The sequence below is a fragment of the Aulonocara stuartgranti genome, assembly GCF_965226115.1.
Source record: "Aulonocara stuartgranti genome assembly, chromosome: 13".
NCBI classification, from domain to species: domain Eukaryota; kingdom Metazoa; phylum Chordata; class Actinopteri; order Cichliformes; family Cichlidae; genus Aulonocara; species Aulonocara stuartgranti.
Genome location: NC_138949.1, coordinates 15,243,044 through 15,255,600, shown reverse-complemented (window position 1 = coordinate 15,255,600; position 12,557 = coordinate 15,243,044). Strand labels below are relative to the sequence as shown.

Genomic DNA, 12,557 nt, shown 5'->3' with positions numbered 1-12,557 from the left:
ATTGAGAGACTTGCCTTGACAGCAGCGTGCTCCTTATAAGTGTGATTCTGATGTGGTATTACATCTGTATAATCTTATCTATTTCAGTTTACCACCGCCATCCTTCTATTTAATTTGAACCTTTCGGCTGGTTGAAGTCCAAACTTGTAATACGGTAATTAAATCTCGTTCTAAGCAGGCCATAAAACCAAAATATCGCTTTCAAAACAGATTAAAGGCGCTGCCTGTGCAGTGCTCACTGATGATTATTCCCCTCTGAGCAATTTTAGACAAAAGGAATCAGATGTCAAATGTTTTACCAGTGATAAGCGGTGATCATTTTCTCTTGCAGAGACTGGCCTATCATAGCCCGTGGCCTATCACACGTTATGCAGGGTGTATAGGAGGTCTCTATCATCTAGATATAGAAATAGATTAATCCTGTTAGTCTTTATTGTTGCTATTCTTCCAAAGCACGCTCTTTTTCTCTGACAGATCTGTTCAGGCTTTTCGTGGCTTTTGTTCCTCTCTTAGGAAGCAAGTCTGTCTCACACATTCACAAGTAGCTTGCACATCGAGTATCATCAGGTAACACTGGAAGGAACAGTTTGACATTTGGTGAAATGTGCTTACTCGCATTCTTCCTAAGAGTCAGGTAAGAGGATTACCCAAACGGATGTCTGTGTAAACAAATCTGTACAAAACACAGAGGCAGGAAAATGTGGGGTTTTATGCCTAGGTGAAAAAAAAGTATGCAAATTTCCCAAAATGTCAAACAAGTCCATTAATCCTGGGATTGAGAAAAGGGACAAAGAGCGAAGCTGCTTCATTGTGAATAGTGATGTACAGTGTTAGCATGAAAAATTATCCGTCAGCTGCAACAGCTTCCTTGTGCTTTCACTGTAATGTTTTATCCCTGCTTCCCCCCGGGCTGCACGAATACAACCCTCCAGCCCCAGAGCACTAACTGTTCGCCATCTTTTAAAGACAACAGAAAGCACAGCTAAGACCAGCTGATACATGAACATTGTGCCAAATGAGTCTGTTTACCAGACCTTGCAGCATTCATAGCTGTTCTTTCCCTTGCAAAAGACCACAATACATGCATTCAAGTGTCATACTGTATGCTGAGATCAACAGCAGTGATGGTACAGACCAGTTTCTCTTTAAGAGTAAAGTCTAAGCCAGATGAACCTGTGGCTGGGAGTGGCTGGACTTCAAGTTTCAAGAGTATATCACTGACATTTGTGCAATAAAACTGCAGCTCTCTCTCTGTTACAAAGCTTCAGTCACAAATACATTAACATATATAACAAATAACTTCCAGACACATTAAATAGGTAAATAGGAAAGAGGTGTACGCAGACTTTGCATGACTACAGTGCCAGAAAATAGATAATAGTGCATTTTTTAAAAGGCTCTTTAGTTTTGTGGATAATCATGCACCATAAACTATATGGCCATGGCTTTGTGCATCTTTGCTACCAGCAAAGTCTTGTATCTGGACCGTATGTAATCCAAACATATAACGCCCCCTGGTATGGTAAAGCGATGCCGAGTGTGTCAATGCCACGCTAAGGTCAGTCAATAACTGGTTCAGTCGTTGGGCATTTTTAAGTTGCTTGTAAATCAGCAATGCTGCCAAATAAAAACTACAGATCCATTATGAAATACTGTATTTTTAATCTGTATAATAAGGTTTGATGTAACTGTGCTCTCAAAACTAGGAAAACCTGTGCAGATACTGAACCCCAGGATGCTCTACGTACGAATGTGTGTGAATGTTAGATAGGAAAAAAATTCTTATGAATGAGTGGATGAGACACGTTGTATAAAAGTGCTCAAGTAGAGTAGAAAAGCGCTTTATAAGAACCGGTCCCTTCACACAGTCTTGATTGCAATGATGCAGTCTCACAGCCCGATGTTAATGATCAACAAAGTTGTATCCATTTCTAACAAACAGTTAAATACTGACCGTATATCTGCAGCAACACATCAGTTTAGCACACTCAAGCACAATATTACTATTCGCTTACTTAAAGTGATCATAATCAGCTATGACCTTTAAAAGCTGTCCCTTTATCCTGCTGAAATACTTCATGCAATTTATCAACATCGGTGTTTATTCCCGGGGACAAAGTATCAGGTTTAAAACAAACACAAATTAGAACTTGAAAATGAGTCATCAGCTCTTTGCTGTGTGCCTCTGGTTAACGTGACTCACTAATGCAGATGAGAGGAGCGCTGACCCTGGAGAAACTGCACAGAGTGTGTAGATAGTGTGCTCTCAACAGTGTTCAGCAGATTCGCTGCCCTTTGTTTTGATTGCTGGCGGTAAACGGGCTCGTTTCACATTTTCTGCTTATTGGATAATTACCTTGTTTTTGGTGTAGATGACACACATTACTGCATGTTTTTCACTGATAAAGCCTTAATGCTTGCACACAGCTGATCTTTGAAGCAGACTTTAGTGTGATGCTGAGAAATGATGCATGCAGCTGCCAAGTGTTGCTGGGAATCCCCCCATGAGAAAGAAAAAAAGAGTCAGGGAGGGGGAAGGTAGGAAACTCTAAACTGAGATTAAGCAGGTGTGCAGGACAAGTAGGCATTTATAGATTTATGACAGTATTAACTGTGGTCCTGCTCCTGGAAGCTGGCTAAAAATATACCTCCACATGTAATATATTTATCTACAGTATTATCTTTAGGCCACTATACTCACAAAAGAAGGTTTTCAAAACTCTTGCAATATTTTAGTACATACACAAATATATTTATTATTTTGTGATTCCACTTCTAAAAGTCCATCCTTTCCTTTTACCTCTCTTATCCTAAGGAAAATAACTTTTTAATCATGTTTATTAGTTGGTTGATACTTTAGTTTTCCTCTTATTTTTAGGCAGATAGTCTGCATGGCTAGTACAAAAAAAGGTCAATTCCAGGTCTGCAATGAAATGCAATGACGATGTGCAAGCGGCAAAGAGCACTTATCTGGTTGCAAAAGCACAGTTTTATGTATTTTTTGTTAGAAAGCACATTAGATCTCACTTTATTGCCTCAGTAAACACGTTTCTCATATGTTTCTATGCTAGATTAACATATTAGACCGCCAGTGGGTGATGTCAGGGTGACTACAACTATCTTTTATATAAAATCTAAATTTCGCAGTTTATAGAGTACATAGCTGTTTGATCCATTAGAACAAATTAATAAATAAAAATAATAATAATAACTTTATTTATATAGCACTTTCAAAATCTATGTGACAAAGTGCTTTACAAGAGCAACAGAATAAAACAAAAGTGCATATGGTGCTAAGAGGTCAGGCGTGTAGCTGGGAGCAAGGCCACGTAGGGTCTCAAAGATAATCAATGTATTAAAATTGATTCGGAAACAAACTGGCAGACAGCGTAAAAACACCAAAATGGGAGGGGCAGTGATGTAATACCATCTCTTTGTTCTAGTTAAAAGTCTGCCAGCTGCAGTCGTTCAACAGATTTTCTGCTAAGGCGCGAAGAAATAAAAGCACGTACGAGCACGTTCGTGTCTCTAAGTGTTTCGAAAAAGATTGGATTTTTAAAAAAATATTCCAAAGATGACAAAAAAAATACAACTGTGTTAGTTGTTTTGCAACCAGCTTGACAGTTTTCCTCAATTTTTTTGAGACATACTTCTCTTCCAAGTATGTAACTAACTTCTCCGAGTCATTGCTGGATTTTACGGCACTTTTAGGCCTGACTGTAATAAGAAAGTGAGCACTGGGGAGAATAATGTGGTGATCATGCAAAACCGGCAGAAAATTAAAGGAATCTTTGTTTAATGTGACCGAGAAATGGAAAGAGGTGAGAAAAGAGGCCACAGGATATTACCCAGTCCAGGACTTTTATAACTAGATATAACACTGCTCCCTAAAACCACAGGACTGACATATAGAAGGAACTTCTTCCTTTCTAAGTTTTCCACACTTTCACTCTTGACTCTTACATCTGTGCCAAGCATCAAGATTAAATTCCAGTCTTGTTTTTAATGAGGCACCAGTTTTTTTAATGATGTCTAAAGGCAATGAGCAGAGTGAATGGAAACACAAGTCCAATGTATCAACATGTTGTGGTTTGGAGAAGTTACTGAACCGTTGTGTTTGTGTGTATCAGTGTTACGAGCTGCCATCTGTATTCATCTTGTATATCAAGCTGCCCAAAATAAGCCTCCTAATTACTCGCACAACCCCATTTACACTTTGCTCTTCCGGCTCCCAGGCACTGCTCTTCTGTGGCCAGCGCAGACAATGACGCACTGTGCAGGCCACAGCAGACCCTGGATTAATTACGCAGAGGTAGGAGTCATCATTTCCCAACTTCTAATTAACAGCAGATAAAAGGAGTGAGAAGAAGAAAGGGCTGACAGCAGAACGGATTTGGCATTCAACTGGCAGGATTTCCATTACAAGGAAGAGCGAGCACTGAGAACCGAGCACTACAGCTGTACTTCAGTTTGGGCTGTTGTCATCAGGATTAATTCTTTAAAACACAAGCACCAACAACGACAGCTATACAGCTACACCGCACATGCATGCAATACATTTGAAACTCTCTCCTCTCTCTGAGTCCCTCTGCATGAAGCACCAAATCCTAACACTATACTATGTCAAAACCCACTGGACCTGCACACTCATTTACTCCTCTGCATCCACCACTTCTCTGCAGTAATCTGCACCACTTTGGATGACACTGAGAGCAGAGACAAGATTGGATTTTCTTTCTTTTTTTTCCCCATCTTCAAAGTGTTTCTTCAGTAGCTGAACTGCAGCGCCACCCGTTCAATAAGCACAAGCTGGACTTCAGGAGCAGGTGTGTGATGATCTATGCGTCCTCCTCAATTATGGATGCGATGTTACGCAAGAGGAGCTGCATCTACTGTACTGGAGATGGTAAAAAGCCAAAAATACACTTGTCCAGGGGGGCTTATACTGTACATGCTCCACTGTTAGACCATTTACATAATAAAATAATAAATATGTCATGATTTTAAAGTCCTCTGGGTATCTAGGTTTTTTATAGTGTGTTCTATGTTATGCATATCACTAAAACATGTAGCAGTGTTTTAATAATGAATGCACTAAAGAAGAAGAATAGTTCACAGAAGAAGCTGTGCAGGGTACCCAGTGTTTACCTAAGCACTGCTCTGCTGCCCTCTCATTTCCTGTTACCCCTTTATGCTTCTTTGTGGATGACTCCGCATGTGAACAGGCAGAAATTTAATAGTGAATCTGTAAACAGATGTTCTCCTTCGACTGAGCATGATCACGACCCGTGCCTGCTCTGTGCGCCGAGTCCCTTGACCTGAACAGGGGCTACAGGATTGGAGAAAGCTGAGGTTTCACAGTGATAGTTCCACTTGGCACAGAGAATAAAATAAGAAAAATCTGTTTTCATTTATTCATTTTTTCCAGCTAATTATTGACTTTCCCAGAGTACCTTTCAAAATTCTAAGACAAAACCTTAAACCCGTTTTACTCATCTGTGGACAAGACTTCTACATAAAAATGAAGACTGACTAAATCTGATCAAAACCTGCATTGCTCTGCATCTAGGAATGATGCCAAGTGGCTTATTCTTTTAAACTGGAAGTCTATCTCTCCAAGCAACTTATCACACTGGATTAATGAGATGGTATATATAAATATATATCATAATGATCCAAAACAAACCAGCAAGTCCACCTGTGAATGGTTCAAAACATTGAAGGCTTGGGAGGCGGACCTTAAATGTGATTGAGTTGCTTTGATATGACCTTAAACAAGTCGTCCATCCTCAAAAACCCTTCAATGTGACTGAATTCAAACAATTCAGCAAAAAAGACTGGGCCAAGGTTAGGACAACCAGTTATTAGGTTTAGGACAGTTACTTTTTCACATCTCTATCTCTACTTTTAAGATTAGGCTTAAACTTTCCTTTTTGCTAAAGCACATAGTTAGGGCTGGACCAGATGACCCTGAATCCTCCCTTAGTTATGCTGCAATAGACGTAGGCTGCCGGGGGATTCCCATGATGCATTGAGTTTTTCCTTTCCAGTCACCTTTCTCACTCACTATGTGTTAATAGACCTCTCTGCATTGAATCGTACCTGTTACTAGGGATGGGTATCGTTTAGGTTTTATCCGATACCGGTGCCAAATCGGTACTTTTGAAACGGTGCCGGTGCTTAAACGGTGCTCGAACCGGTGCTTAAAGAATGGAGAACACAAACTTTGTCCAAAAACCTCTCATGTTCAGCTGGTTTTTTTTGTAAAAAGATAACAATATGTGCCTTTTCTGCAGCTATGTGGCATATATGCTATCACTCTTGGCTGGAAGCAGTGCTTAAACAATGGAAAAAACACAAACTTTGTCCAAAAACCTCTCATGTTTAACTGTTTCCCACTTTTTCTTTGGTCATTTTAGCCTTTTTGGCCAGGGTGAAGGGAGTATCTGCCATCAAACAAGAAGACAGCCACATGTAGCTATGATGATGTTTGCTAGTTCACCTTACATGCATTAATGTAATAACGTGGTTAGCCTACTCAACGTAAATTACACTCGAACAACATGAAGCTACTCATGCAGAGAAGAACGGCTGCTGCTGCATCATCATCCTCATCATTTCTGCTACACTGGCAGGGCTAGGGGCCAGGACTCTATTCTTCGGGTTTTTGGGGGATGTTGCTCCGGGTCCGATAACTGGCAACCCACCCGACGTGCACGGTGTGAGGTCTCGCCGCAAGCTATCAAATACGGCGCATTTCTCGGCTTTTAAAAAAAACGCTATGCGTCGCCAGCTGTTTAATCGGATTTCAGGTGTTACCTCCTTTGACAGTATCACAGTATCAGCTTAAAGCACTTGTTGCAGGCTGCTGAGTTTGCATATTTTGCTGTGAAGTAAAGCCAGACTTTTGACCGCTTCGCCTTGGACATTTTTAATCTGTAGCTCTGCTCTAACTGAACGTACGTACCTGGCCCCGCCTACTATCCTCGGAAACGTAAAATGATTGGCTAGAAGTGTATCACAGCTCAGGAAAAAAAAAGCACCGAAATAAAGCACCGAAATGTGCGCTGCTTTTCAGTCTGGTTACTACCGTTTATGTCAGAACCGGTGCCATCATGGCACCGGACACCGGTACCCATCCCTACCTGTTACTAATCTCTGTCTCTCTTCCACAGCATGTCTTTATCCTGTTTTCCTTCTCTCACCCCAACCGGTCGCAGCAGATGGCCGCATGTGGACCGCATGCATATTTTTTTTCATACTACGTATATAGATATTATTTTTGTAAGGATATATCTGAATGTGAAGAGAAGCCGTCTTTTGAATTTTATAGTGCTCTGAGTTCAGGGTGGCCATAGGTCTGTGAATTTTAAAGGAGCCTTGCAGCTGATTTACATTGCAGTCTCTTGTGAAATTTACAAAAAAGTGCCTTCCAGCTATTTGGTGTCAGTCAGCATAATGTTATCTACTAAATAGTCACCCCAGTGAAACATTCATTAAGATAAATGGAGAGAAACTGGTTTGTCATGACACTACCATGCCAAGGAAGTCCAGGAGGCCACAGAGCAGGTGAAGCAAGACTGCAATCCAGCACATCATCAAGCCATCATCAGTAACAGGCTACAGAGCAGTTACAAGCAATTGATGTTCTGTGTAAAAGAAAATATGCAAATCTAGTGAAGCTATGCAGAGAAGGAAATGAAAGATGAAAATAAAAGCCACGTTAGCAACTTTTCTTTCTTCAAAGAATGAATTGCTCTGAGCAAAATTCTCCCTGTTTGACTTCAAGCTCAGCCAGCTCCACTGAAGCAAACATCAGCTCCGCCTTCTGCAGCAACCAGAAACACAGTTAATTCTCTAAATGGAACAAAACTGCATTCATATTAGTGTAAATAATAACGAAGATGCCGACTGATGAGCTTTCTCTGTGAAGGCCTCATAGTGTACAGTGCTTGGGCATGCTATAGTACCAAGTTCCGAGTCACCACCACCACAGAGGGTTGGACTCAAGGGAACACACCAGGCTGATCTTAAATCTGTCAAGACTCAACATTAGCACAGTCTGAAAGCCAAGCCAGTGTCCAAGATAAGAAGGACTTTATAATCTGGTAGTACTTATATTTGGGCTACCTGACCTCTCTGGCCACTACATAAACCCCTCCATTCATGACAGCTAGAGAAATGTAACAGCTCCAGATGTAACTCACTCTTGTAGCTTGCACTCCAAGGCTGATATCCATAATATCCGGTGATGCGCAATATTCGCTCCTCTATCGACGCGCTGTTGATGTCCTCAACTGAGCGGGAGGATCTGAGGTCTTCTTTGATAGCCTCGTCAACCACCAGGTACTTGAGCTGCCTGAGCTGAGGGCTGATGTCCGAAAGCCTTCTCGGGCTCACGTCGGGTGACTTGCGCATCCCGCTGGAAAGAGAGCACAAGGGGTGTTGAGACAAAGTGGGGCCAGTTGGCAAAGGGAAGTGGGTCCGTAAAGCGTGTATATGAGTCGATGATGTAAGACTTCTCCTTGGGTAAAACAGGAAAGTCGGTGTTGCATATTCCACGGAGACCGGGGTTAAGGGCCGCTGCAACGCCTCCTTCGTACAGTACAGAAATCATCATCCTTCAGTGGCCCTGCGCGCGGCAACACTGTGAAGACACTAAGCAAGAGTGACTGCTCCTGCACTTGTTGTATACTATGCACTGTGCAGCGCCTATTATAGACTTATATGAGTGTGAAACTAATGAATCGATCTCGAGTGATTTGTAGAGATGGAGAAGCGACATTTGTGACAGCTTCATGTAGGCACTGGACCACAAAACTGCGCCTACCCTACAACAAATGTGCTTTTATCACGCAAAGGAGATGCATACTTGGTGCTGTCTGTAAACCACAAAGAAGAACGGTCGAAATCTGCACTACTATGGCTCTGCTGTATGGAGTACCTGGCAAAAAGTAACGACGACCTGACAGCTTCTACTGGCATAATGTGACAGCAAAACATGATTTACTGACCCACTCAGAGAAAATTGGTGTGGAAAATGTGCCCCTGTGCAGACATCTCTAGCACAGACCGTATAACCATTGCAGAATTGTAATATGGCTCCAAACAATTATTACGAGGCAGCAAAAGCAGTTAAGTATAAAGCATCAATCGGGATTTGGATATGTTTTGGTTTTTGTATTTTTTACATCTCAGCTCAATAAAGTCAATTTATTTGATCGTTGTAGCTATGAAATCAAGTGCGCAACAGGTCGTCCTGCCTCCTATCGATTGGCTTCACTGCATTAGTAAAAGTTTAAATGTCTTACAGCGGCATTAAAGTGGTAGGAGGTCCAAGGTAGCACATACAGTCCCGATGGGGCCGTCCGACCCGGTCCCACACAGTGCCCTCTCCATCGCCGTACATCCTCAGGGCCATGCAGCAGGGCAGCTACTGTGAATCCAAATCCTCACCAAGGCTTACGGAAACAAGTAGCATCGTCCTGCTTCTTCCCACCACCACAAACACATGCCTGCCTGGCTTCTACAGCACACACTGTCTCAACATTAAAAGGTAGTGCTGCGCTCTGGATGATGCCGAGTCCTGGAGGCACAGCAACAGCGTCATCTGCCGGATTCACGGGAAGCATCATCATGTGGAACATGCAGAGTGGACATTTGTGTGGCAGCTGTACGTTGCAGCACGATTTGCAGCTTATAGGTTGTAGCAACTGCAATGCTTTAGAACTAGTCTCTCCTTTTTTAACAGTTCCCCTAAATAGTTCAAACAGGACCAGTCAGTCTCCCCAAGCTCAAGGTGGAAAAAAAGACAAATAAACCTGCTTTAAATGTGAAGTGTTTCTTGTATTTACTAATTGTGTCAGCTATTTCTGTCTCAGAGCCTTATCAACTCCTCTGAAGCTTTTTTTAAATGACAGTGAAGCAGAATAATAGTAAATCAACCCAACTGTCTTGACAAAAACAAAAGTGTTTTTCCTACAGAAATGCACAAAAATCTGACATATCTCAGTCATTGTCCCGCAGTACTGCTTTTGTTTCCTGCATTGTTTTTCCAGTACAGGATAGATTGAATTTTCCTTCTTGAATGTTTAGGCTGTCACAGAAATATAAGCTACACACGTCCAGGCTGTTCAAGATGTTTCTTAGCACGCTGCCAACATCTTTACCAGGCTATCTTGTCCAGCAACTATTACTGCGGATTTAACAAGCCTCTGGGGTTCGCTTTGTTCTATTATTCATAAGTACTTTACCGAAGATCTCCAACAATGTTTTAAGGCGATAGCAAGGCCGGTGCTTCAAATTTCTGAGTGAACAGTGGTAGAAATTCAAGAAGAGGCTTATTTTCACGAACACAGAACCAAACAGTCTGATGTGGTTGATTACATCCAATCAGAAGTATAGTCAGTGAGATAATTGCTCACTGATGGTGATTGTATCAACTAGGAAATTCAAATCAACTTACTAGAATAGTCCTGACTATCAAGGTATAAAATGAATGTGGATTTATTAAATGAGAAACATCCTCACTGTTCAGCCTAAACATGATTCTCATTCTCTAAACATCTGACGAAGTTTAAATGAAGTCTTTCATTTTCTTCTTCTTCCTAAATAAACTGAAACAGTACATGCAGGTCAAGCAGAGACTGAAACTCTACCTTGCTTAAATTGGGTAGTGTTGTCCATACCTCTTAGGTCTGTTCTCCACCCGCTGCATTGCATCTGCATGCTGTGAGCTCCTCACTGCAGTGTGCCGACTGTGTTTTGAAGATGGGTTTTGCATGGATCAATGCAGCCACACCTCACACAGAGTTGTGGTAGGTGGTTGGCAAGGGCACCTGCCTTTACTTGAGGCAAAAAAAAAGTAGAGTCGAGTCATCGATAAGGAGGTCAACACCTCTCATTGACAGCCTTAGGGAGGAGAGGCTCAAGTTCATCTTGTATAATGCACCTCTCAACTTCACAGCTCAGCCCAGGCCAAATCGATTCTCACAGTTTGACTTTCGTCTTTGCCAAAACGTAATCATGTGGGCAAAATCTCTGTGACGCGCGGGTCGTACATATCAAAGCAGTCATTCTGTGCTATCCAGTACACCGTCTTCCACTCCAGCAGACCTCTGATAGTGATCTAATTGATGCCCCGATCTACAGGACACTGCACTCCTTTCTAAATATGGCTCTGTCTTGAAATGAGAGCCAAAGCTCAAGGCCAAGAAACATAAAATTAGCCCAGTTTTTTTTTTTTGCTAAAAAAAACTTAAACAATCTATTTATTTCCCTAAAAGCAGGTCCAATCAACCTTTACATAGCTGACATTTTGTCCTGCCATTTCAAGAAAAGCAGAGGTGTTACTTACAATTTCTCCCTTCCATTAAATGTCAAAGCCTGCCTTCATAGTGGCAGGGCCCTGCATGGAGCTGCCCCACTTTAATAGAGCACATTCATTAATAATATGTGACGTCTGTGGTGGGCTTTGTTGCTACGTGACACGTCGAATAGTAAGTCATGAAAAAAGTATCTACAGTTTTCTCACAGAGAAAGGTGTAATATTATTAAAGGTGTACTATTATTTCATAGTTCCTGCTCCCTTAAATCATCTTATGTTACATTTCTAACCTTGAGAGCGAGTATATTACTTTTGTAGATTAGATTTACTCTTAAAAAGAACCTGTGAGGAACCCTGGAGTCATTTTTGACCAGGACATGTCCTTCAATGCACATATTAAACAAATATGTAAGACTGCTTTCTTCCATTTGCGCAACATCTCTAAAGTTAGAAATATCCTGTCTCTTAGTGACGCTGAAAAACTAGTTCATGCATTTATTACTTCCAGGCTGGACTACTGTAATTCATTATTATCAGGATGTCCAAAAAACTCCCTGAAAAGCCTTCAGCTAATCCAAAATGCTGCAGCAAGAGTCCTGACAGGGACTAGAAAGAGAGAGCATATTTCTCCTGTTTTGGCTTCCCTTCATTGGCTTCCTGTTAAATCCAGAATTGAATTCAAAATCCTGCTCCTCACATACAAGGTCTTAAATAATCAGGCCCCATCTTATCTTAATGACCTTGTAGTACCATATCACCCTATTAGAGCACTTCGCTCTCGCTCTGCAGGCGTACTTGTTGTTCCTAGAGTATTTAAAAGTAGAATGGGAGGCAGAGCCTTCAGTTTTCAGGCCCCTCTTCTGTGGAACCAGCTTCCAGTTTGGATTGAGGAGACAGACACTATCTCTACTTTCAAGATTAGGCTTAAAACTTTCCTTTTTGCTAAAGCACATAGTTAGGGCTGGACCAGGTGACGCTGAATCCTCCCTTAGTTATGCTGCAATAGACGTAGGCTGCCGGGAGATTCCCATGATGCATTGAGTTTTTCCTTTCCAGTCACCTTTCTCACTCACTATGTGTTAATAGACCTCTCTGCATTGAATCATATATATTACTAATCTCTGTCTCTCTTCCACAGCATGTCTTTTATCCTGTCTTCCTTCTCTCACCCCAACCGGTCGCAGCAGATGGCCGCCCCTCCCTGAGCCTGGTTCTGCCGGATGTTTCTTCC

At 41.7% G+C, this 12,557-nt stretch overlaps 1 protein-coding gene across 3 annotated transcripts in view; it reads right to left on the bottom strand.

Annotated features, from left to right (window-relative positions):
• The window catches only part of slc35f3b (solute carrier family 35 member F3b), a 51,468-nt gene that overhangs the window by 37,339 nt on the left and 1,572 nt on the right, over positions 1-12,557 (bottom strand). For 2 of the 3 annotated variants that reach the window (XM_082557784.1, XM_082557786.1), the window contains exons 1-2: positions 9,312-9,532; positions 8,208-8,422 (exon numbers count right to left, since the gene is read on the bottom strand). In XM_082557784.1, the coding sequence (XP_082413910.1) occupies positions 8,208-8,422; positions 9,312-9,421 (325 nt within the window). In that variant the 5' untranslated portion in view covers positions 9,422-9,532. Of the gene's footprint in view, positions 1-8,207; positions 8,423-9,311; positions 9,533-12,557 lie in introns of those variants that run through there. The other variant, XM_082557785.1, reaches the window with a different exon arrangement.